Source organism: Epinephelus moara, chromosome 8, assembly GCF_006386435.1.
Source record: "Epinephelus moara isolate mb chromosome 8, YSFRI_EMoa_1.0, whole genome shotgun sequence".
NCBI classification, from domain to species: Eukaryota; Metazoa; Chordata; class Actinopteri; order Perciformes; family Serranidae; genus Epinephelus; species Epinephelus moara.
This window is the reverse complement of record NC_065513.1, coordinates 4,511,397-4,538,448: the sequence shown is the minus strand read 5'-3', so window position 1 is coordinate 4,538,448 and position 27,052 is coordinate 4,511,397. Positions and strand designations below refer to the sequence as shown.

The 27,052-nt window shown below is 43.3% G+C and overlaps 2 protein-coding genes across 2 annotated transcripts in view; both read right to left on the bottom strand.

Moving 5' to 3' along the window:
• LOC126393944 (coiled-coil domain-containing protein 106-like) overlaps window positions 1-27,052 on the bottom strand; it is a 613,357-nt gene that overhangs the window by 194,911 nt on the left and 391,394 nt on the right. The gene's annotated exons all lie outside the window — the stretch shown is intronic.
• olfml2a (olfactomedin-like 2A) overlaps window positions 12,693-27,052 on the bottom strand; it is a 48,638-nt gene continuing 34,278 nt past the window's right edge. The window contains exons 6-8 of the mRNA XM_050050340.1: window positions 22,453-22,764; window positions 22,069-22,254; window positions 12,693-16,145 (exon numbers count right to left, since the gene is read on the bottom strand). Coding sequence (XP_049906297.1) covers window positions 15,541-16,145; window positions 22,069-22,254; window positions 22,453-22,764 — 1,103 coding nt within the window. The 3' untranslated portion in view covers window positions 12,693-15,540. The remainder of the gene's footprint in view (window positions 16,146-22,068; window positions 22,255-22,452; window positions 22,765-27,052) is intronic.

Genomic DNA, 27,052 nt, shown 5'->3' with positions numbered 1-27,052 from the left:
TGACTACTTATCCACTCAGTCAGCAACATAGAGAAGATAACACATTAACAGATCGCTACACTGCTCCCCCCTTACAGTGTGTTCACACCAGGCGCGAGTAAAATATTCGCCTCGCTCTACTCGCGTGAGTTTTACCGCTGGAATATTTGTTTTTACTCGCGACATTCATACGAGTCATTCGTGCGAGTAACAGTGTGTTCACACCGCTAGTAAATCAGACAAGTATGCCGGCCGGAAAGCAAGCTACATCGGTTGTGCTGACTGTGGCTAATGCTAGTGCTAACTTTGTTGATAGAAACGTACAGCCAATAGTTGGAACTAATTTTCAAAATGTACCAGGCAGACCGACCTCCTCACTCACTTTCCTCCACGCCAGGTCTTTCTTGGTCCGAAGCTTATAATTTGGGGACGTAACGTCATAAAGCTCAGGGTGGCCACAAACAGCTATTATTAGCTTGTCCTCCATTTTCGGAACAACGCGGGGCAGTTGTTGACCATTGAGGTCCATCCAGATGTGGCAGAGAAGTGTGTGAAGGCTACCTGTGTTCTCCATAACCCAGACACCTGCAGTGAGGGCGAGCATCGCAGTCGCCGTCGGTGAAGTGGAGCCTGCATTGAATATTAGCACCAAAATAAATATCCATCTCTCTGCAGTGAGTTTTTTGCGTGTGAAAATCAATAAATATGCACTGTATCCGGCAAGTCACATGTCGCCTGAATGGATGGTGTTTACTACAACGGCAGCAGCACGTCAGTGACGTTGGTGATGACAGGAAAATCTCAACGCTGATAGGCTGCCCCGACACAGCATCAAGCGAATATTTCGCATGTTTGCTCCATTCGCGTCACGCCATTCGCGTCGCGTCATTCGCGCCGCCGGCACAAATTCGCGTCTATTCGGTGTGAACACACTGTGACAAAGTCCCTCGCCCCAAGGGATCAAACAAAGTCCCTAAGGTGGCCCAGAGGCCGTCTCTGTCTCTGTGGCCGTAGGCCAGGCCGTGGGCCAGGCAGTGATCCAGGCAGCTCCGCCTGCTGATTGGGGCCAGGCGGGTGTGGTGAAAGGGGAGAATGGGGCATGTGGGTGGGGGAAACAGTCAGGGTGTCTGGGGGGCTCTGTGTAGGGGGAACGGGGCTGCTGTCCATTCACGGTCTGGGGCCAGTTCTCCTCGGGCCCCGTGTGTGGCTGGCTGTGTTGTCTGAGCCATTACCTCTTTGTGTGGTTGGTAGGGGCTCGGGGTTCTGGAGGGGGAGGGAATCTCCCCTGTCCAGTCTAGGGCACCGGCCCTTCTTTCTCCGTGGGCTGTACACCCAGACCGGTTCTCCAGCCAGGAAGTGCCAACCCCTGGCTCTCACATCATAGTTCCTCTTTTGTCTCATGCCTACATTTTCCAGCTGGTCTTGTGCAAAGTTGTGGGCTGACTCCAGCCAGTCTTGAAGTCTCCTTGTGTACTCACGCCCAGGAGGAACAGCTGGGGTGTCAGAGGGCTTCCCAAATGCCACCTCAGCCGGCGTCTGGAGCTCCCGCCCCAACATGCGCAGGGCTGGTGTGCAGGGGGTGGAGTCCTGAATGGCAGATCTGTAGGCCAGGAGAACAAGAGGAAGGTGTGTGTCTCAGTCGTGCTGGTGCTCTGCAGTGAGGATGGCCAGTTGTTGTGGGTTCTATTGAATCGTTCCACGAGACCATCACTTTGTGGGTGCAGTGCTGTAGTTCGTGTCTTCTAGTGGCGAATAGTGGTGAAGACACGTGACTCGAAGTTCCGTCCCTGATCACTGTGGATGGTTTCTGCCACACCAAACCTACTGAACATGCCTTCCACTAAAGCCTCCATCACTGTCTCTGCCTCCTGGTCCGGTAATGCATATGCCTCTGGCCATGAGAGGCCTTTAACACCTCCCCTCCCCTGGTCCTCTGGGGACCACCACCTGCCGCTTTTGCTCTCCTGTAGCTGGCTCCTGCCAAGCTCTCTGCAGAACCCCGTTTTTGACACACAGAGCCTCAAACTTTGCCCACAGTCCTTTAGTCGCAGTTGAGCTCCCTGCCACTTCGTCCCAAGGTGGTCTCCGCCCCGACTCCACCCGCTGCAGCACCGGTTGCAGATCCACATCCTGCTCCTGATGTGTCCTCCACTCTGCTGTGCCAACCACCTGCAGTTTGCAGCAGACTGGCTCACCCCCCTCGTGCCTGTGGCATGTCTCCTCCTCCTCCCATATCTCTCTTTCCCATGCTTCTCTCCGCTCACAGTAGTGACACCCCTCCATGGCACAGGGGCGTTGGAACAGGGCGTCTGCATTGGCGTGGCGAGCCCCAGCCCTGTGCACTACTGTAAAGTCATATGACTGGAGTATTTCCAGCCGGCGTGCAACCTGCCCCTCTGGTTCCTTAAATGACATGAGCCACTGGAGAGCTGCATGATTGGTCTGACCAGTGAAGGGTTGGCCACAGAGGTAGTACTTGAAGTGTCTTATTGCAGTCACCATGGCAAGAAGCTCCCGGCATGTGACGCAGTAGCAGCGCTCAGCCTTGTTGAAAGGCTCCCATACCAACCTTGCTGGCGTCTGTGTCCAAAACGAATGGCAGGGCAGGGTCACGGGGTGTCAGAAGGGGGTCTCTGTCAGCGCTCTCTGGAAGGAGCTGAAGGCTTGTTGACACTCCGGCATCCAGGTGAAGTTGCTGTCCTTCTGTAGGAGGCAGTACAGGGGGGCGGCTGTGGAGGAGAAGCCTCGCACGAATCTCCGGTAGTATAAGGCTAGGCCGAGAAAACTTTTCAGCTGCTGCTGGTCAGTGGGTGTGGCCCAGTCTGTTATTGCCTGCATTTTTTCCTCCAGCGTGCTGATGCCTTCGCCCCCCAGTCTGTGCCCCAAAAACTCCACCTTTCTCAGGAAACGGCATTTGTCAGGATGGAGTTTCAGGCCTGCCGCTGCCACTCTCTGCAGAACCCGCCACAGCGCCCCTAGTGCTGCCTGGAAGGAGCTCCTGTGGGCCAGGATATCGTCCAAATACACGAGGCATTCCTGGCGGGGAATGCCAGCCAGCACCTTGTCCATTACCCCCAAATTCCACCAGATGCGTGTTGGTTGCATCTGCGCTCCAGAACGGCAGTGGAGCCGATACGTTTCAATTCTAGTCAATATGTATGCTTCCACCGGCTGCGGCTGTGCTGCGTTCCAGCTTCGTCACAGCTGCGGCGCTCCAGAACCCTCCGCAACAGATACGCAGGACTTGCAATTTAGCACAGAGCAGATCGTGCGGGGCAGGAAACAAAATAAAACATAATAATTTTCAAAATAAAATAGTGTTCACGGCGGATCATATTTACCTTTATCATATCTACACCTTGAAAACGTCATAATGGGTGGAGGCAGGCCTGAAGTCAACAGGTTTTCAGACATCATTTCACCCTGTTGACAACATGTACGAGGAGATGTTAATCATGGAGGTGCACCGAGATGTCTTCCTACTACTCCTCTGATTTTGTGGTTCCGAGGGATTGAGGAGTACCTGTCAATGGCTGCTATGCAGGTCTAGTGAGGAGAACCAGAGTGAGCCAGACACCAGGCCCAGCGACTCGTCAACGCGGGGTAATGGATATGAGTCTTTCTTTGTCACACTCTTCATTGGCCTGTAGTCCATACAGAACGTCATCTTGGGGCTTTGTTTCTTGGAGACCATCACCACCCCTGAGGCCCATGGGCTGTCAGAGGACTCGATGATGCCTGCTTGTTGCATCTCCTCAACTGCGTTGTCAGCAGCCTCCTGGTGCGCTAGCAGAAGGGGGCAGGGATGCGTCTTGATAGGCTGTGCATCCCCAGTGTCTATCTCATGCTACACTAGATGTGTCAAACCCACTTCATTGTCCGTCAAAGCAAAAATGTCCTTAAACTCAGACAACACCTGCCATAGCTCCTCCTGCTGCCACGGCTCCGGCCCCTCACAGTTGCTTTTCCATATTTCACTCACTGCCGACAATCTATCCACCTCTTCCATATTGGCTGTCTGGGCCAAGGGGAGGGGGCCCGAGCACGTGGAGGGGGATGCTCTCAGGGAGGGGGGCTTTTTGTCACTGAGGGTTTGGGGGGCAAATGGTGGGCTAACAAGTGCTGATGGGGTGGGGAAGGAGCTTGGTTGAGTGGTGGGACTTGGGGGAGGGGGGTCCCTCTGGTTCGGAGGCTGCTGGTCAACAGGGGTGTGGTGCACAGAGGGCAGGCTGACCGGTGCCGATGGGATGGGTGAGGAGCTTGGTTGAGGCCCAGGACTGGGGGTGGGGTGTCGCTCTGGTCTTGGGGCTCCAAAGTGTGGTAGTGGGTCTCTGTGGCCTTTACTACTGGGGTGTGTGGCTCTGGGGCTGGTGAGGGGGTTATCATCCTTAGAGTGGGGCCCCCAGGAAAGCTGAGTGTTTTCTTCCCTAGGTTCAGCAGACAGTGTGCAAATCTCAGGAGGTCCAGCCCCAATATACAGGGATCTTGCACCTCTGCCACCCACACAGGGAAGCTCACAGACAGACTTCCCACCGTTATGGTCGCCTGTCCTTTATCCAGCATGGGGGCCAGCTCACCAGTCACTGTCTGTAGCTGTACTGCCTCACCAGCGTTGCTGTCGAGCCTGTATCCACTAGGGTGGTGCATGGGGTCTTGGCCAGGGTGATGGGGACGTGACAGAAATTTCCAGCATGAGTCCAGCCCATTATCATCAATAAAAAAAGGTTTTTCAGCAATTAAAAATCACAACAACCATGAGAGGTCCTTGCATACACAGTCAATAATGTGCACAGAAACTATAAGGCTGATTGTCCAGTAGTAAGATTAGGTGCAGACAGACGGAGAAACACTCACACTTTTAGGGAGCATTACACAAGGTCCCCAGAAAGTCCCCTCCAATGTGGATTTGAGCTTTAGCTGTGAGGATGACATTTCACTCCTTAAATCATCTCCTTTATGAATTGATGTGATCTGTGTTAACCGTCTTAGTTTGTGGTTTAAAGTTGTACAGTCTTGATTCTGTAAGCACTCAGCTTGAACCTGAATCAGCTGTTAAGTGAAGTAAGGCTTTCCACAATAAGGCAAGCTTTAATTGTTGTGCCTTGTTTCTTTGATAAACCCCTGTTAACCAGAGTCAGTTCTTTGACAGCTGTGAAGAATTTTCTGACGTTTAAAACAAATCAATCCTGTTTCCTATGAGCCGACACCTCAACACTCATTCACCCCCCAAACAGCTGCATAATGGTGTTGATATTTGGCCTCATTGGAGCTGGCATCTGGTACTGGGTGGGGCAGTGTGACGGATGGCAGGGTTGACTGAGGCTGAAGTTGCTCTTGTGCCATAGGTCCAGCCAAGGGCAGCTGTTGGGATGGACTGTGTGGCTGTGTAGATTGCATTAGGCCTTTTAGTGGGTGGTGTGTCTCCAAACCCTGTGGTACATTGTTGTTGGCCTAAAAGCAAGACCAGGACAATCCTGACCCCTCCACAACACCCACTGTCAGGTTTCCCATCCCAAAACATTCCAGTTCTCTCTCCCCTCTCATGCTAAGCCCAGAAAAATATACAGAGATAGCTTTTCTATATATTTTTTGTTTTGTTCCACAGAAAAAAGGATAGAAGGTGTTGCCAGTCTGAATGTGGTCTGGAAGTAATTTGTACATTTTTTTTCAAGGGGATTTCTCTCTGGTGAACTCCATGTTTCTGTCTCAGTCTGGGCCTGGCTTGTAAAAGAGTCATTGCTGTTGTCTCAGTTCTTTCAGAGAGAGAGGTCCTGGAGGAGTCAGATGATGTGATTACTGTATACCAATGGAGACCAATATTCATTCGGAGCAAAATGTGTGTGTGTTTAGGACAGTAACTGGGATACAACATGTAGTGTGATAAAGCTTTGTAATGACCTGGATTTTAAGATGGGATATGTACAACAAAACTTGAATCCTTGGTCTGTGAGAGATGGGTTATTGCTGGAGCAGAAGAAAAACAAAACAGTAATAACAGAGCAGATGTGGGGATGTTAAATGTACCACAACCCATAAAGGAGAAAGAAAGAAACACATGGGTAGCCTTATTTATATGTATGGACTGTGGGAAAACAATTGTGGAAACACAGATGAAACATCAGAATATGAAAAATAATCATAAATGCATGTGAAAAAATATATACAATACAAAACAAAACAAAACAAATAAAATAAAACAAAACAAAACAAAACAAAACAACTGTCTTAATTTTAAGCTACTTACTATGGCTTTTTGTGAGACTTTCAACCACATCTCATGATCTTCATTAGGGGATGCAAACTCCTTATGTTGATGGACACTATAAAATGTGTAAACAGTGTGGTTGTAAGACGATTTTTTAAACTTCTTTTCCTCCTGCACTGCATGGGGCGAAACATTTTTTATTTCTCAATCTGACATTTTAAAAATACCCCTAACTACAACTTCATAAAATAGTTTCATAGATGTGTTTTTATTCAAAGCCAGACTCATTGAGGAAATCAGTGATTTAACCTCACTGAACACAGGAGCTGCTGATCTACAGCTGCCTGTTATTTTTCTTTGTGTTCGTATGTGACTTTGGCATTTGAAGTGGTTAGTTCAGATTAACCAAAACTACACAATAACACAGATTAGCTAGCTCTGTGACTGTAACTAGCTCCTGTGTTCAGAGAGGCAAAATTGCAGTTTTTGTCAGTGTAGTCTGGTGGATTTAAAGAGAGCATAGATATGGAAATGAAGCCATTAATGGCTTCCCTGTTTGAATGGGTTGTCTGATAGAGGGTAAAACAGTGAAAATTCTCCCAATGTAGCAAATACTTAATTTGTCATAGTTTTTAGATGGGACTTTTTTTAGGTGGCTAAAATACATTTTGCTGCTGACCCCTCCACAGCAGTACATTGCTAAGCTTGCATGATGGACTCCAGTATGCTTCTCCAAACTGGGGGCATTACTATATTATTTAAAAATTCCTGAACTATTCTTTTAATGTAAAAGTGTCTTGAGGGCTTATTCAGAAATGATATCAACTGTGAAGGAATTTAGTTGTGTTACAAGAATTCAACCTCACTCAAGTAAAGGGAATGGGTTACAGCTATGCTTAAGGTAACAGTCAGGTCCGCAGAAGGCCTTAAAGAGGCCTCAAAGTCAGGCTACTTTGCCTTTGTTATGACGTGTCTAGCTGGCTTAGTTGCCATAGCTTCCAAGGTTAAAAGGGCTGCTCCAGATTGCCCTGTGCTACAGGCTCAACAGATGAGAGTCTCTTGTTAGATATGTGCAGTTGTAAGATACAGTTGTGGTAATTTAGAGTGAGCCAGGCAAGATACCGGTACAGAATAATCTTTTTTGGGAAAATGGAGTGACCTGCAAGGGAATACTGTTTGGGTTAAATGCAAGGACTGGGCAAGGACAACCTCAGAATCCTTGGATGGCATACACTGTGTTACACTCAATTTTAAAATTTTAATTCTCCTCAATCGAGGCTTCACCAAATACTGTGTGTAATCCATCAAAGTCTTCTGAGGTCTCCCTCAGCTAGTAAATTATCAGCTATGACATTTTCCTCAACATCAACATCTTAAATTGCCATCAGATTAACATAATAGGGTACATGTCTAAATATAAACTAATGAAGAGCACAAAATTACATGGAAAACAACAAACAAAAGCAGACAGAGCCAGAAAGTTGATAGTTCCAGTATAGCTCTTCTTGGGAAAATCTGGATGACACATGCTCTCATCTCCAATCAGCAGCAGTGTGATCCAGGCTTTGGCAATGCACTGACTGTAGTTAACACTGTGAAGCAGCCTTGTTTGAATGAATAGCACTGTATGAATATGAAGAAAAGCACTGCCTCATGGTCGGTTTACCCTCTCATTTCTGTTATTAATTCCATTTTATCTTATAAGGTAAAACACTATAGAGTATTCATGCAGCTGCAGCAGCTCTATTGTTCCTGTTTGTTGACAGATTTATCACACTGTCACCATAGTGAACAGATGGAACTCCCTTCACTGCCAAAACACTAAAACATATCTTCTATTTTGGAAAGACGTATTTGATTTCATTTGGTGATTTATTCAAGGCTCTATATATTTGCCTGACTGTTGTCTCGTCATCTCATCTGAAAGACTCGATTATATTAAGATCAAAGAAGAGCAGAGGCAAGACCTTAACACTGAAGAAGACTAATAGTTTTTTATAGGGATTTTTAAGGATATTCCACCTCCATAAATAATCTTTGTTGAGAGTTGTTTGTGCCCTTCAGTGTTTAGCCTCTGTCACATGCCAAAATCTGTGGGCATTTTAGGGCATCTTTGTCTGCGCCTCTGCTACTAAATGTTGTGAGGTCCTGACACAACCACTCCTCCTCCATAATTTCCAAAGGCCTCCATTGTATCACGTACAATGGACTTCTTTGGTTTGCTACTCAGTCGCTAGGCTAAACCTCAGGAAAGCCCCCTCTGCAAAGAACATGAGGCATCCTTGAATGTGTGTCAGCTTTAACAGACAAGCTCAGAGAAAAGCTCTTCATGATTGGATTGTTATTGAGTTTTAGACCTCCGGCTTTATTTTGCACATGAGATTCCATAAAGATTAGGGGATTAACAGAAGGTTGACCAAGCATATGTTTCCATGCGGCTTTGAAAAGGATGGTGCTCCCTGTCCTTGCCCTGCTCTAACATCCTGTCCAGCAAACCCTTTCTCTTAAGTGACTGCTAAAGGAAATAGCCCAAAGGGTCTCAATTAAAGTCACGCTGAAGTTCTCTACACTCTGTTCTGCACAACACTCAAGCTGTCACAAGCCCCATTTCCTTTTACACATACTTCAATGTGTCCGCTAATGTGTTTGCAATATGTTATTAAGGAGAGCTCAAAATTGAAACCTTACAGCATCCTGCTAATCTCTACAAGATTCATGTGAAAAACTCACATTGCAGTGCTTTACACTTTTTTGAGTCTGTGATGTTTCTTCAACCTGTAAAAACACAGAGAACTGCAGTGTGATTGGTAGCGCATCAGAGATCCATGCCATGTTAATCATCATGTCATTTCTTGTCTTGTGTTTCAACTCTTAAAATGATTCTGGAGTCAGTGGACCTCATTTATGAGAGTAGCGTAGGTCAAACCTCGGCATTTCTCAATGTGAATGTGAGTGGAGGCTACGATCAAATCTCATGTCTCAGCTGGTGTACGCAAGTTTGAGTCAGTGTGGAGTTGAGGTGCAGCAGTAAATCTGGCCGAGTTGGAGAACTGTTATTGGACCATATTCTGACTGACATCTAGGTATTTGCCGCCACATATCAATCACTTAAAAATTAGGCCTAGCAGTTGAGAAAACATTACCTTTGTAAAAGCCTACATTGATGTGCGCTCTGTATCACAGCTCATATGTGCCTGGCTCTTTGGGACTGGCTCCAGGCTGACCGAAGGCTGAACACCACAGGTGACTGGCTTTATCTGAAACATTTTCTTTTTGTAAACACTGACAAGCCAAAGCATGTTTATATCATTTATCATTAAAACACAATTTCAAGAAACTGCAGCAGTGTAATTATTTTAATACTAGTGCGTCTATGTCTCCATTCACCACCTGTTATGCCAGATATGGAAGAAGACCAGAGACATGCAGCCCCGCACTCCTCGGTTTGGGTCAATTAGCCTATAAGCTTTTATATGAGTATTATCATAATAATAATTGTATTATTATATAATATATGAGTTAATATTATTGATATATGGAGGCTACAGGTTGGTTCATATCATGGATGTATAAATTAAATATCCAACCTAAGCTGGAGTTCATTTGCAACACTGCAACACTGTTAACCACAGCCATGATTTCTTGCCATACTATGTATTTCCAACTTCCTATGAAGTGCCTTCCTTTACCTCTCTATGAGGTAAACTCTCGGGGCGAGGTGAGAATATGTTGGGATTGGGATATTTCAATGATGACACATTTATCAACGCCTGATAACTCCTACACTGTGATCGGTGAGATAAAACGTTTCATGAGTCACACGTGAATCCTGTTGTTAGATGATTTCTGTGCTGTTTTGTATGTTAGATTGAGGTCACGTGTGTTTTGCAAGTCATAAGGAAGTCCCCAGTCAGCTCCAAGAAGTGTCAAATAAAGTCCCAAGACATTTACTTAGTGTTTTGAGTCTTAAACAAGTCACAATGTGACCCTCATCAAATTACTGTCGTTGTAAAATCTTTAAAAATGGTAAGACTTTGTACAATTACAGATTCCTGCAACAAAGGCTGGAGTTCAATAACATTTTATCATATCTGAATTTAGGTTTGACTCTCATGCTTCTTTTGCCTTACCAATATTCTTTGGGCAGTACAGATACTAGCTGCAGAAAAGAGCATTAACAAGACAGGAGCTAAAAGTTTCATTTTGGCCTTTTGCCAAGTAACTAAGCTATTAATATTTATCAGCTACATTGATTCATTTTAAAAGGTTTTTTGTGGGGAGTTTTCCTTTATCCGCTGCAATGTCCTAAGTACAGAGGGTGTTGTATGGTGTAAAGCCCTCTGAGGCAAATTGTGATTTGTGATATTGGACTTTATAAACAAAATTGATTGATTGATTGATTGATTGATTGATATTCTTGGCTGGATGTGTATTCTTTCTTTATGTTTAAAAGGAGACCAATGCACAGAGGTCCTGATGAATTGTTGCAGTGCTGGGTGTGTACAGTGCCATGTTCATGTAATGGAAGGTCCCCACACGGAGAAAGAATCATCAGTATAGCAGAGAGGCCTGTGAGGGGGTTTTGGAAAATGTCTTTCTACATAAACTCGATTACTTCCTCAACATAAATGATGGCTCAGTAGTGCAGTTCCTGGCTTCACAGTGGCATGTAACATGGAGACAAAGGCTTTACATCTTGGCCACTGTGAGGACATGATGGTACATGATGAGTTTGTGATGGTGGTGAACAAGAGGCACTGCTGTTGTGAACAAGATCAAGTTGAGTCCTTATTTATCAACAGGAGAGCCTTTGTGTTGGCCATGAGGCCCAAAGACTGAAGAAGCATAGGTCATGTGAGTTGTCAGTGTTCATCACCAAGGCTAGCATGGATGTCATTGTTCCATTACAACATGTCAACATTTCGTGACAGGGTTCATGATTGGACACACCATTAGTGCTGCTCTCATCAAACTTACAGCCTTGCCTTGCACTCATTAATGAACCTCATTATGTGGGTGTTATATAGAACCTCTTTAGAATTGCAGAGTTGATTTTCCAAAATGAGGACCACATGCGTGGCCCTACCACACCCACCATTCAGCTTCAGTATATTTCAGTGTATCCCTTCAGAACTGCATGACTTGTATTAGATTTTTAAATTCCCAGCCAAGAAATCAGGCGGCCGTGCCCTTATTACCATGACCCAGGGCTGCTCCTAATAGTGTATTTTGGGAACGAGATCAAGCGGAGCATGGTGACCTTTAGCCCAGAGCTAAACACAGCTCATGAAAGCTTTGTAATCCACGAATCAGAAGACCTGAGTCATCATCCCTTCAACACGAGGCAGGCAAGGCAAGGCCTTCTATTCCATGGCATTTACTGGGCCAGCACATACTGACTTATATTGTAAGCAGGGGCGTCATAGTTGCGGGAAAGTGGGACTGATTACCCAGGGTCTTAAAGGGAGGGAGGCCCTTTAAAAGCCTGGAATGTGAAGTTTGTTTCTTCTTTACAGTTATTTGTACTCCAAGTAATTAATGCCATAACTAAATTAAAATTGGTAAAATAAATTGGTTGAAAGACCTAACTTAAAAAAATATGAGAGCTCTCTGAGGCTCCTCTCATCCCTTAAAGGTGCAAAATGGTTTAGTCCACACCTGCACTGGGATTTGTCTGTAAAAGTTCAAGTGAGTAGCCCTTTTTACAAGAGATGGTGCTATAGGGCCACAACAAATTCCCTTCCTCAAGGTGCCTTTACATTTTCACACAGAGCAGAATGCCAGCATTGCGAACTCAAAAGAGACCAATAGCATTGGTCTTTTGTGTGACATATAACATATGATGCATTGGCTGTGTTTTCTAAACAATAACAATGGCATAACATGGCACTAACAATCATTCATCGTCCCTGTTTATGGTGGTTGATCTTGTTCTCTGCTTGGAGGGTAAGGAGCTACTGCACCTCATTGTTTTTTCCAATTTGTGGACATTTTCCACCACTGTTCTTCTTCTTTGAGTTGGCTGCTCACAGTTAGCAGCTACTTTTTAACTCTCTTGCAGTGGGTCGCATGCATAACACAATGTCAAAACATCACATCTGTCCTGCCCATGATACCGTCTGGCCAGCTGTCCTGTCTAAACAGAGGTCGTTTCAACACAGATTCTACCTCCGATGGCAGCTTAAAGGTGAGACAACTCCATTCTCCCATTCAGTAATTGTACCTTTTATACAGACAGGAAAGGTGGCACAATTATGTGACATTACTGCCTTAAAGAGGCAGTGTAAAAGGGGAGCACCAACGTACACTGACCTGTCTTCCTCCATGAAAGGGCGATTGGGGTTCCAGAAAAGAAAAAGACAGAAAGCAGCAGACCTTTATAATGGAATTTTTCTGTCATAGCAAAGACACACACACACACACACACACACACACATGTACACACACACACAGCTGGTTTCAACGGTTGTTACACTTAATAATTATTTATATATTTAGACCTTGCAGTTGAAAAATTACTTTATTGCAATTAGCATATTTTTTATGAATAAACTTAACAAAACACTCTTGGAAATTCAAGATCAAGCAACATAATGTGGTTGTGAATCATGAATGGTGCACAAGACCAACACAACACTATGAAGTGCTGTAACAGTTACATTGTGTATCGTAAAGCTTACCTTTCCCATTATGTGCCTCATACAGTACTGTCGGTTATTGTCAAAAATAAAAACATTCATGGTTTATGATGTCCATTATTGAAGAGCACACAACTAATGGTACAGTGCACCTTTTATATTAGCGTGACTAATCACCATTGTTAATTTCCATTGAGGTGAATATGTTCAAACACTCAGTAATTACAACAAACATTGTGGTTATGTAAATGTTATTAACAATGATGAAAGCTGCATATTTTAATATAACAACATAGAAATTCAACAAGATGCATGGAAATTAGAAAAAAGTATCATACTGATGAATGAGTTCATGTAAATATAAAAAAAATCTTAAGCTTAGAAACTTGTGTACATTGTTTTGTTTTTGGAATTTATATTATATTCAACACATCCCTCAAACAACATCAATGGTAAAGAGACAGGAAGCATCATGAGGCAGGAATATTAATGAAAGCAGATTCATGATCAAAGTGCTTGGTGATAGGATGGAGTAGATGGGCGAGTGAAACAATAGCTCATAGTTTAGTTTAACAAACATTTCTCAAAAGGAGAATTACGCTGGAATCAGAAATAATCTCATTGGTTGAGTTAAATGTTGGGGGGTGGAGCTAAATAACACTAGCTGTGTAAAAAGATTTGAAGCCTGCTTAAAAGGCAAAGGGTAAAACATGGGGTATCTCACTTTAAGAAGCCTGATGATGGTTGCTAAGTCTAGCCATGCTACATTAGCTAACAGCTTTGCTAGTTAGGTCATCTTGAATTAAAACTTAAAAGTTCAAACCAAATGACAGCAGCAAATATGGCTGAATACTTAAGGTAAATGCAAATTTTTATGCCGCATTTCCTCTAACTAACATTAGATGTTAGCTTCAAGAAAACTCTTGACAAAAAAAAAGAGCACAGTGTTCAGGTAGGGCACTGCGATGCACTTGCATTAGTTGATCGGCAACGGCTGTTTCATTAGGGGTTAGCACTGGCTCATTCATGAGCTCCCTGGCTACCAGCTGACAAGGAATGTGTAATTTGATTCAAGCAGATGTATAAATATTATAATCATCAGAGCCATTATAATTGAATACTTTCGCTATTAAGGCCCAGTCACACCTGAAAGTGGCATAGCAAAGTTCAAACACATGCCCTCATGAAATCGGCAGTGTCAAAGGCTTGGTGACATAGTGACTACTTGCAGGACTCTTGCCAAGCTGCAGTAATTGCTTTCTAACTTGCTATCGAGACAGTTGCAATCATGGTCACAACAGCTCTTAAGCCTAGTTCCCACTGAACAATTTACACCCTGATTATATGCACTCACAAACTGTTTTTGGAACCAATCAAAGCCCCAGATCAGAGGCAAATTGGCGTTGTTGACTGTTCAGGGGTGTGAGCTAAGAGGTTTGCCAATTATCGCATATGCATCCAAGCATTTATGCTTGGACCTGCTGGGGACTTGTCAGCAAGCTATAGTCAAAGAGAGCAAAAGACACAGGTTGAGGGGAAACCTGGGGAAGGGGTGGCCTGTAACAGGAACCTTAATATATGGGTGCATTTGTAACCAACCAAAGCTGTTGTTACACCTAGAGGACAGAGGCTACAAATAGTAAAGATGTGTTGAAACAGGCTATTTTGTGAACACATATGCCAATAACAACAAAAAATCCCAACTAGCGCATGATATTATGTCATGTCCCATGCCACGTCTCAGTGACACTTGATCATATCACTCTTTTAATATGTCTTAGAAGCAGTTTTTAACAATAGTATTTCATTAGCAGATAGGTTCTGAAATGTTCATGTCTATTTCAATGCAACACTTGGGTGCCCAAATGTATGTTTAAAGAGTTATTGTTCACTGTACTCATTCTTCCTGTCCATAGTGGTTGTGAAGTGACTCCACTGTAAGAAAATGGATACAAAATCCACTGTCTGCATTCTAAAGTTCATGCGAGACTAGTATGAATTATCCAAACCATCTTTTATTGTGTAATTGTGTTAAAAGGGATCATTTCACGTCAGTATGGATAGAAGGAATGATTACAGCAACCAGGACCTCTTTTTACTTATATGCATTATAATAAGATAGACTTATCTGAAATAAAAATCTTTTAAGAGATATTAAGGCTTATGTTGGGGAAAGTAACTGTTTGATTGACGTGAGCCCATCTCACTCAGCAGCTGCCCATACCTCCACCCAAATCTAGGTTTTCAGACCTCAAAAACTGCCGAAACGACACCTTGCAATAAATCTAAAAACAATCTTGAAAGTGTTCCCCCACAAACCAACTAACCATTTATAGCTATCTATCTATCTGCTTGTTAGCCAGCCTGCTGACATTTCATATATGACCACCTTCATAAAGAAATATCTATGCTTTCCTAAGATCTGCCCAATGAGTTTAACTCAACCTGTAAGATTATTTTCACTGTTCATTGTCCATTCTATTGACATATTGTACAGTCACGTCCCAATACACGTTGAGGCATGTATGTTTGGTACTCTGTGAGGTCAGGTGTTTGAATAGCATGCATTGGTACATGAAGGCTGGTGAAGGTTCATCCATTGTCCTGAGTCCAATATGGCTGCTTCTAGGCTGTCAAATACTGAGAATCTTCTTTTCTTTTTAGGTGCCATATTGGCAGACCTACAGTGAGCTGATCTGTAGCACAAACTAGCTGTGCTCACTGGTCGACAAAGTTTACCCGATATGTGAGCTGGTGGCCATTGTCCCATGCATACAAAAGCTTCTCCTTGGGGTTGTAATCAATCTGGGTGGTGAAGGAGTACTCATTGGTGAAGGGCAGACGTGGGATGGCTTCAGTGTTGGTGTGGGTGTCATAAGCAAAGTTCACCTCACCTTCCTTTTGGTTGTACACGTTGACGGCGTACAAGACACCACAGATGATGAAGCAGTTTCCGTAGGAGTTCCGTTTAAGACCTGTCCTCCAGGTTGTTTCCTTTTTCAATGACAGGTCTCCAGGGTCCAGTTTACTGATGACGATCACCTCTTGTTGGTTGTAGTCATAGTCCATGGAAGGGTAGATTACCCACAGGCCACTTTCGTCCACTGCAAAGTCAATATCCGAGTGGCCCCTCCATTTCCAGGGTGTCGTGTCCTCGTAAACCACATCATGCAGCAGTGTCCAGGCCGCCACATATCGCATCCTCAGATCATACTTGATGATGTTCTTGGTAAAGGCTCTGTTGTAGTAGAAGGCTCCATTGTAAACCACATGGCCTGTGCCTATCCAGTTGTAAGGCAGTTTGAAGAGGTTGCTCCATCGTCCTGTGATAAACAAGAATATTGCAAATAACTTTACTATTAATATGGGTGGATATTCAATTCTCATTTGCTAATGAACACATTTTGTTGCACTAAACAGACAACTGTTTCACTTCTGCAGTGGCGCCACCAGTACATTTTCGTAGGCGTGGCCAGATGGGGCCCCTAAAAGTCTTGGGGTTGCACACCACAAGCGTATCTGAATTTTAGGAATTTGATTATGCTGGTACAGTATAAGCTAGTTGAAAACTTTGTAAATGTGGAGAGTTAAGGAATTGCATACTAATGTACTTTGGTTTATTTCAATTATTATTACTAATTTCCTGACATGCATGGACTAATATAGGTACAATTATCATTTTGAGTTCTACAACAATCCTGTTTTAACGTGTTATGTAACTGTACATGTTAGATGATTTGTTGTTTTTCAAATAGGCTGGTTGTCCTTTTCCTTAAAAAGACAAATTTACAGCTCTAATTTGAAAGAGTACATTGACTGTAAGGAACAAAACATTTACTGGGAACAAGCCTTCTCAGGTTTCGGGGAGACTAATGGGCACCCATAGAATGCATTTTCTTTCAGATATCTTGAGGTGAAACTTCAAGGGACCCCTTTGAATATGGCCATGTCAGTTGTTTACTCACCAAAATTTTGCCTAACTTTGGGGCGTTATTTAACTCTCTTACTGACAAGCTATACCAATAAGGTTGGTACCAGTGAATGCCTTAGGTTGTCTATAGGGAGGTCAGTTTGGGTTAATTTTGTTTTTGCTAGCCCAACACCCATTAAGTGGTATCTAACCGGATAATTTCTAAGGAAATAAAAAAGCTAAATAAGCTTCTGTACCTCATTTCAAAGCACTTTCCATTTAGAGGTGATGAAATTTAAATTTTTTGTGATTTAAATGTTGCCTTTATTTTATTTTCTGCTGGCTTTGCTGACAGACAGATGGTTAGCCACTTTAACGTGGTGAAACATTCAGTCTCTACTGGTTAGCTAATGTTGGCCTTGCCCGCTCTGTACTGTACACCACACGGGTTGGATGGGAGTTAGCTAGTGGTGCTACTCATTTGGTGATTACCACGAGTAACCCCATCCTGGTGTAGGCATGACGTTGCTGCGGCACATCGTGGCAACCCTCCGATCTCCCCCCAGGTAGCTCCAGTGGGTAAACAGCTTAATTTTGAGGCCCTTTAGCACTGTTAACTTTGTTAGCAACCCTAGCCGGGCTGACACGGCACTAACAGAGCTAACAGCAGTCACCAAAGGGGATTAGTGGCTCCAAATTGAGCTGCTTACTAATTAGGGCAATCTATGGGGAGACCAGAAGAGTGTGCCCCATTTATCAAAAGCAACACTGTTGGTTAGGATGCTCCCATCAGTCCCAGATGGTGCAGTAAACTAAATAGAAAAATTAACCTATAGACCGACACGCTGGTCAACTGGCCAAAAACTTTCTCTGTGATAAACAGTTAACCGTTGAAATCCCTAGTTGTCTAGTTTCACAAGATACCACCACCATTGTGTAGCTTAAAAATGAGCACACCACAGCCTCTTAAACACAGTAATTTTGTCCTCTGATATTTTCACAACAGGGGTCCAGCAATTGTATCAGGTTGGCAGTGGAAGTGTCTATGATCACCAGTGGCTGCTCCACTGTGGCTCCAAGAAAACTCAGACTGTATCGGTCTATTCAAAAATCCTTCTCATCACACCTCAGCAACACCAGGCTCCCTCCTCATGGATTTTCGGGTCAAGGCATAAATACAATGCAGGACTCTAATGTCCTTCACAAACACATGGCAGACATCACACTATGACCGTGCTATTCTACAGTCCATGACCAGATCACTTAATGGTCAGGAGGTCCTGATGATTTTGCTGAGTGACACCTCGAATCAGAAAGACTTTTTTAGCAAAGATGTAGACTTGAAATTTAAACTTGACGTGTACTTGACTGATGTAATTTGGCTAATAATCTAACTGAACTGCCTTCATTTATTAAGTTAAACTTCATAACCCCTTCTTATTGGGAAAGAGTGGTATTTTTTTGTTTACCCAAGTGATCAGTAGTGAGTAAAGTGTTTATCCTGACAATGTCATTTTCAGTCAACACATAAGCTTCATCAGTAGTTGCTAGGAGTTAACTAAATGTTTTCCATGACAATGAAAAACTTATTTGCTGAGGTGTTTTTTTTTCTGTTAGATGTTCTGCAACAACCTTTACAGCTGTGTCAAGCTCATCCACACTTCTTTTTTGTGGACGTAACTTGGTGGATAGCTATTTGTGTAGAAAGATGACAGATGGCAAGTGTCCTCAGCACAGTCATTGAGCCCCGCCTGAAGCAATTAGATTAGCTTTCCAATGAGGAAAAAAAACAGGTAAGACAAATTGTAGATGGTTATCAGTGGCAGGCAACTGTAGCAAAGCACTTGCTTTGCATCTAGTGATGTGGATTGACCCTCAGCGTTTGAGTTAGGCTTGGGCGGTATCATGGTATTATAGTATACCAGGGTATTTAGAAATCCTAATGACATGATTTTCAATACCATCAAAAATACAGACGCTCATCTTTCTATCAACCTCATCCTTTAGAGCATGTACCTAGGATGTTTTGCATGTAGTGCACATCACGTGCCTCCAGGGGTCAGTGTAGTGCAAGATGCAGCTGAGCTGACTGCAACTGATGGAGAAACCACTGTAAACAGCTGGCCCGTGTTCTGCCCGTAACAGCAGAGACAGCTGAGACCACAGTTATACCCTTAACACATCGCTACTGTCATATACCATATACCCCAGTAAAATTCCAAGAAGGTATTAAGATATGAAAAACTAGATACAATCCAAGCGTAACTTCAGTTACTAATAACTTACAGCAACATTGCGTGCAATAGTTTACCTTCCACCTTCTCTCTCCCCACTCTTATCACTCCCTCCCCCCCAGCAGTCCCGTCATATTTCATTTAAGTTTCGAATATTCACAGATATCTGAAGCCCCAAAAACAGAGTTCGACACAGTTCTAGAATATTCACTTATCAGGCCAAAGCATTAAAAAGACATGGTCTTAGCTATGCAAACAACCCTGGAGTGCTCAAATTTTCAAATATTCAGGTATGCATAACTTGCAACTGACATGCAGTTTGCTTATGATTCCTTGAGAACTGACTTGGACTTCACCCCAAAAACAGCTTAACCTTGCATCTAGTGATGTGGACCAACCTGTGGCACTTGAGTTACTAATAACTTGCAGCAACATTGTGTGCAATACTTCACCTTCCACCTTCTCATCCCCAACTCTATCATCCACCTCACCCAAATACTCAGGTCTGCAAAACTTGAAACTAACTGACATGCAGTTTTCTTATGATTCCTTGAGAATTTACTTGGATTTTGCCCAAAAAACAGCTCCTTTAGACAGTCCTAAGGGACAAACTTTTGTACATTTTAGCTCCTAATAAAATAATTTTAAAACATCTCAAATGATTTATGTGTTTGGTCAACAGCCACCCATGCAATAAGCAGGATAATATATAGCAAGCTGGTCATTAATGCAAAATAAGGTAAACCCTTCCGGAATGTTCAAGACCCCTCTGCTGTGCATATTTAAACACAATATCCTTTAGTTTTTATGAGATGGATACATTCAGCAGTGTGTGTGTGCAAAGCTGATCTTATGCCCTCCATAGCACCATTGACAATGTTTTTACAAAGCCAGACTGTGTACACACTGGCTTCATGTGACAGTGACACAGTTTGTTTAGTGGTTCACTCCTGAACAAACACGGTGTGTACTGTAGGTGTCGTTTTCTAATCACATCCTATCTGCTATCCTAACCTTCCAACCTCAGGAAGTCTGATTTAGATAATGATAATAAATGGAAAGCCCAGTGAAGGACAAAAACAACGTGCAGTAGAACACCCCCCACCCCACCATCCCCATCCATAAGGCCAGCCCACACTCTTAATCCCTCTCCGCTGTGCCCAGTTCAAAGGAAAGGCCAGAGCACATGTCAGGGAACAGCAGGCATCACCGCCACTCCAAATACCTAGTCATCCGCACACAGCTGTGAGCTCACCGCACTGCAGGAAGCCTCGCATGTAAGTGCATTTAGAAAGGCCATTGTCCAAACACATCTAGATCAACAAACTAAGTCTTACGAGGGGAGATCATCTTAACTCTCTTAGAGAGTGTAATCCAATTCCTCAGTTTATTCCAAGTTGATTTTCCCACCCACTGGAGCCATGAAACAACTAAGACCCACATTCCAAAGATCTCATCAGTCTCACAGAGCTCGTTGGATAATCAACATGAATCAATGTCATCAATGTTATTGTTATTAGAAAAAACACAGCTATACATAAAACAGGGTGATACCAGAGTTAGATCAGTCTGTTGGGATGATAATGTTTTGAGTTAGATGATGAAATAGTTCTAAAAGTGAAGATATCTGTCAGATTAATCTACACAGTTTTGTGAACAAGCAAAACAGAGCAAATCAGAGGGGGCAAATTTTATTGTAGTTGTCTCACTAGGTCTCTGTGAAGGTTCAAGCCCATAGGATGTCATGATACAGACCGTGGACTGATGGGTATCTGCTGTTTAACAGACAACAGTGTATTCTGTAAATTATAGTTGAGGGTGGAGGAGTTGACATTTTCGCTGTTTAGCTGTGGCTATTAATACGGTTATTCTTGAGTTTTTACCAAGGAACCGGACTTCCGGTTTGCCGGTCCAGTCCAGTGTACAAGCTTAAACCAGTTTTGATTTTATGCAAACCAGTAAGACAACAATATTTAGTCAGAAGATATGGAGAACAAAACCCAATTTTTATTCCAACCAAACTTTAATGTCTGACTATGGGTGCAGATCCCGCAGGGAAGAGGGCCATTTGTTGGGTTAACTTTTCTAGTTGTCAATGGACTTTCTTTACATGTTGTGTATAATGGCAGATGAAAACAAACAAGGCACCGAACTGTACATTATCAAAAACTGTGATGTGATAAGGACAAAATAGGCACACTTTGTTACTGGGGTATTTATTCCTATAAAGATGATTAATGAATGGATATTAATTTATTTAAATAGATCTGATTTTGTTGGGTCAACTTGTGTAACTTGTAAGTATTTATTGTGCTCTTAGAACTGTAGTAATACTAGCATTTCTGGCTCTGTAAAAACATCATCAGTTAGTTTACCAAAGCTCAGTTAGGGGCTCACATTCTGATAATCATCCATATCCACTTATGTATTCAGTAGTCCCATATACTGGGAGGAAGGGAAGATGATGAGGAGAATTGGGAATCTGTGAGAAGTGAGATATGAGAACGTGAGTGGACATAACAAGCCTGAGACCCTGAAACTAGAAGTAGCATTAACTAACAGCAAAGCAGTGACAAAAGAGGGTGATGGCTCCATGTATTATTGGCTGTTTGTGAGAAATAAACAGTAAAGGTAAGCATATGATTCTCTGTGTAGTGCTTTTTGAATGACTTGGTGATGGTGATGAACCTCTATGAAATCGTGAAATATGCTGGCAATCTCAAGCGCTCTGTGGGCATGATTTGCAAACGTGCAATTAAAAAAAAAATCACAACTGATTGTGTCCCCCCCCCAAACTTGTCATCAGATCTGCACCCATGTGTCTGACCGATGTAAGTCTTTCTGACATCATATTGATGTCCAGTGTCAGCTGCGGTGGCTCTATATCACATTAGAGAAACACTTACTGTGCAAGTACAATAAAACAGGACATAGTCTGATCATGTGCGAAACATTCCTCTAGCATTGTGTGGGTGCCATCAATAGGCGGAATCTATCAGTGGATTAAGAATCAAAACCTTAGCCTCAGGTATCTACAGCAAACCCTAATATGGCTTATTGTGGGCAAATGGGGCATGGTAAAAAGACCCAGTTGAAGCAAACCTTGCTTGAAGTTATCCAGGTTGCGGAACTCCACCAAGTTGTTGCCATAGTAATAGTTAGTGACGTAGATCTTGGAGTCTTTAGCCAGGGGATCTTTCATCCAGGCTCCTTCGTTGCGCCCATAACTGTGCTGCTTCTCTGGCTGATCAATGGATGCTAGAGTGCCTTCACAGTTTAGGATCTTCCCTGGAGGAAACAAGCAGAACATTCAACATGTGGGCATGGGAAATAACTTGCATTAACACTGGGTTAAAATCGATTTCACACTCACATTTCTTGGCATAGTGAACCTACACACGTTTCTGCTGCTAAATTTGCCTCTGTCACTGCAGGCACAGCCTGCAACAGGATACAGAGTATTGCAGAGGGGCATTTAGCACATACCTGCTCTGTGGAGAGTGGGCCGACTATTGTTGTTGGAGTTGTCCAGCACCAGAACAATGGTTGGAGCTGGTCTTTCAGATGCTGGTGTACTTTGTGTAGTGATAGTAATGGGTGTGGTAGTGGGTGTACTTGTGGTGCCAGTAGTTGTTGTGGTAGTGGTAGTGGCAGTTGCAGTTGCAGTTGTTGGGACTGCAGTGGTGGCAATGGGTTCAGCCACAGTGGCCTCCATTGTTTCCAGGACCATTTCAGCTCCTCCATCTTCTGACTGGTTTTCTGTGATGTGATGGACTGTGTACGTTTTGGCAGAATGATCTAAGGAGGAAGAGGTGCAGAGTCAGACCAGAGGACAGAGAAGAACTAAGAATCTACAAAGCTAGATTTCATTGAAATTCAGCACATGTCCAAACAAGGTCAGGCAGTCCAGAGGCTGAGTTGTAACAGAGGAGAGTAATCTTGAACAAGTTACTTCCTGTCAATATGATCCAGCAGTGTCAGGAGATACTGTCATTAAATTGTCTATCAGCTATCATTTAAAAATGTTTTTTACACATTTTATTCACCTGACAGTACATACAGTATACAATTCCCTGACATCAGGAGACATTTTATAGTCTGCTGGGGTTCCGGCACATTAGCAATGCAGACCACAGAGAGAACAGAGCACTAACTTCCTTCCTCTTCTCTGAACTTTTTTCCTAACCCAGTCTGGTCTGCTGTGGATGGTTTTAAACTGGCTTCTTGGAGTAATAGAAAATACTGAGGCAGCATTTTGCTTTCAACAAAAATGAGAGCGAGATGCTTGGAGATGTTATTACAGCTGCAACCTAGAATAATTGTATTATATTTTTGGCTTCCAGTGGAGTGTTAACATCTCAGTATGTTTGAAATGAAGTGCTTATCAGATTGTCTCACAGTCAGTGATAATTTTGTCAGAAGAAACTAAAACTAGTAACATCTGAAAATTAGAACTATGAAAAAACGTATTTATCTAAAAAAGCTGACAATTTGACTCTTACCCACTTAAAGCTGGAGTAGGCAGTTCAAATTTGCTGACATTTGGCAAAAATCCTGTGATAACATTGAGCATTCAAGTGGACTGAGACAAAGCTAGACTAATGCACCTCTTGGTGGGCAAGGAGACTTTGGCCAATCACAAGGCATTACAGACAGAGAGCGTTCCTATTGGCTGTTCTACAAAATCAGATGCACATACACGTCCCTTTGGTGAAAGTCTTATTCAGTGGTGGAGAATCCTGCAGAGAAGGTTGCTATTCCAGCACTGGCAACAACTGCCTACACTGCAAATTTAATTACCTTATGAGTTCTTGAGTTATGGCAAAAAACATGTTTTGTGAGGTCAGAGTGACCTTAACCTTTGACCTCTGACCACCAAAGTCTAATCAGTTGATTATTCAGACTGAACATTTGTGCCGGGCGGCACGGTGGTGTGGTGGTTAGCACTGTCGCCTCACAGCAAGAGGGTTGCCGGTTCGATCCCGGGTGTGGGAGCCCTTCTGTGCGGAGTTTGCATGTTCTCCCCGTGTCAGCGTGGGTTCTCTCCGGGCACTCCGGCTTCCTCCCACAGTCCAAAGACATGCAGAGCGGGGACTAGGTTAATTGATAATTCTAAATTGTCCGTAGGTGTGAATGTGAGCGTGAATGGTTGTCTGTCTCTATGTGTCAGCCCTGCGATAGTCTGACGACCTGTCCAGGGTGTACCCTGCCTCTCGCCCGATGTCAGCTGGGATAGGCTCCAGCCCCCCCGCAACAGCTATTGCCAGTGTGAAGACATAAAAAGGATGATGGTCTTATCTACAAGATATTTTAAAACACCCTCAATAAATGGAATACAGTACTTGTCAACATCAGCAAAGCATTTGTGCAACCTGAATCCAGCAAGCTCAAACCCCAGCGCCAGGCTGGGGCGCCGAAAAGGGGGGAAAAAGGAGAAGGATTCTAGGGGCCCATGATTAAGAGGGGCCCAGAGAGGCCCCTAATAAAATTATAATATTGACAAAAAATAATATGACACTAAGTTATTAACTAACTTATAATCACAAATGTATGTACTGGTAACAATAACTTTATTTGTTTTGGAAACATAAACGCCCCCCCTCTCTATTTATGTAAAATGGTTCAGTCCGACTGGATCAGCTGCAGTGCGCCGTAATTTGTCACAGACAGCGGGTAAATCAGGCTTAAGGAGGCGGAGACGGCAATATGCCTCAAAAATCCAATAGCCAAAAACGGAAAGAAAGGAAGCTAAGAGAGGAGAAATAAGCAAAGGGTCGACAGTATGTCACCCAGTATTTCAAAAAGCAAGGTGGGTTTGTTAGTGGTTCATGTGGTGGAAAGTTTTGGAATATTAACTTTGTCCCTGGTCTATAAGCAGCTTATATACCTGGGACAAAGTTAATATTCAGAAGAAGGTGATCATTTTAGTTAGGGATGAGCAAGCAAACAACTTTTTTTTTTTCTTTTTTTTTTTTGCTGAGCGAAAACTAACTAATAACTTACAAATTATGGCGAAAAGGTAGTTTCTTGCAACCCTAGAATTAAGATAAAAATATTCACAAATGAAAAAACACTTCTGGTTGCTGATAAGTAGTGTTTAACTTTTGATTTAACACTAAAAATTAAAACCCTCGGTGCAGCGCAAGCAGACAGATGCGCGACTCAGAGCAGCATGTGTCACTGACACCAGACTCAGAGCGCAGCGGACCGGTGGAAAATGTCACCATCAGCATATTATTTTACATCAATAAAATCTATTTTATCATTATTTTGAGTCACATTGTTGAAAGAATTTAGTCGTCTGTGTTCAAGCAGGACAATAGGTCTCCATTCATTGCACGTCAGGCTTTCTATTTCCTTGTCGGAGATGGTGTTGCGTTCAAGGTCCCCCCAAAAAAACGGGAACAAAAAAAAAGGCCGAATATTCGATTATTTTTTTACAATCAAATCCCGTGCCATCAAACGAAGCTTCGAAGCTTCGAATTTTTTGGGTAAGCCCTATAACGTACTCTCTACAGAGCCAGGTCCAGGATCCTCTTCAAGTTTGTCAGGGAGGAATGTGGAAGTGGAGGAATAGATTGTTCTTTTTTCACAAATGTGGGAATGATAGTCAAAAATACCATCAAAATGCATTGTTTTATGTAAAATAGCATGTAGCTGTGTATAGAGCCCAGTAAAAATTCTTTTCATGGGGCCCAAAATCCCTGGCAGCGCCCCTGGCTCCAGGTGACCACACAGCCCTGACTCCCCACCAGATCAGCAAACTTGCTGTTGCTGCCTTCACAAAAGTCAGACCGATTTGGCTGCCGCTCGTCACCAGTGACACCCAGTAATGGGGGTTTGTGCTGGCTAATTCGAGCTGCTACAGTCGCCGACTGAAGGTCCTTCTTCTAAGCTGACATAGGCCTAGTCTGCCGGGGGACCTCCTTTAATGCACCGAGCACCTTCTCTCCTTCTCTCTCTCTCCTTTGCTAACATTCATGTCCTGTTACTGCATCTCACTAACTCGGCTTTACTGCATATCACTAAAGCAAGATTTATGGTTGTCGTTGCCTACGTCTTGAGCATTTTTACTTGTGTGGTGGTGTGTCTGTGTCACTCTACAGTTATACCTCCAAAACACTAGTTGGCGACGGAGGTTTCTGTGGAGTGCTGTTAGTTTAGCTGATTCAAAACACACATTACATTTTTTATACTTTATTAATCCCCCCGAAGGGAAATTCAATGTTTTCACTCTTTTTGTCATTAATACACAGGTCCAAAAAACACACACATGCACAAACAGGACCTATACATGCACAAAGTGGAGAGATGTCAGAGTGAGGGGGCTGCCTTGGTCAGGTGCCCCTAGCTGTTGGGGGGTTTGGTGCCTTGCTCAAGGGCATCTCGGCAGTGCCCAGGAGGTGAACTGGCACCTCTCCAGCCACCAGTCCACGCTCCATATTTGGTCCGGACGGGTACTCAAACAGGCGACCCTCCAGTTCCCAACCCAAGTCCCTATGGACTGAGCTACTCCAAGCCAAACATGGCTTAATAAAGACAATTTTAAACACAAGTACACAAATTGGCTTCACTATAACTCACAGCACTCATAGACAAACACTTGTCTTTATCTGGACACATTTTCCCCACAAATACAACATGCTAATGTTATTAGCACAAGCCTATGGCATTTTACATTGTATAAATTTGCCTAGTGGGCTGAGATCTTTCCCTCTTCTCATATAAATCCCGGGACAACAGCAACATTTAACGAAGGTAACAGCACACAATTTGGCTCCATTACAACTCACAAGATTCACCGACAAAACAACTGTCTAGTACTAAACACCAGTGTTGGGTAAGGGTTACTTTAAAAGTAATCAAAGTACGTTACTGCGTTACTTTTTAAAAAAGTAACCAGTTACTTTACTGCGTTACTCCCTGAGTAAAGTAACTCAATTACTTTAAAAGTACTTCCAATGTTACTCCCTGAGAAAAGTAACTCAAGCACTCAAGTACTTTTGAGTATTTTACGTTTCCTATTGGGCAATGGACCACAGGGCGCTAAGCCTACATGTTTTTGTCTACAAAATTAAAGTTATGG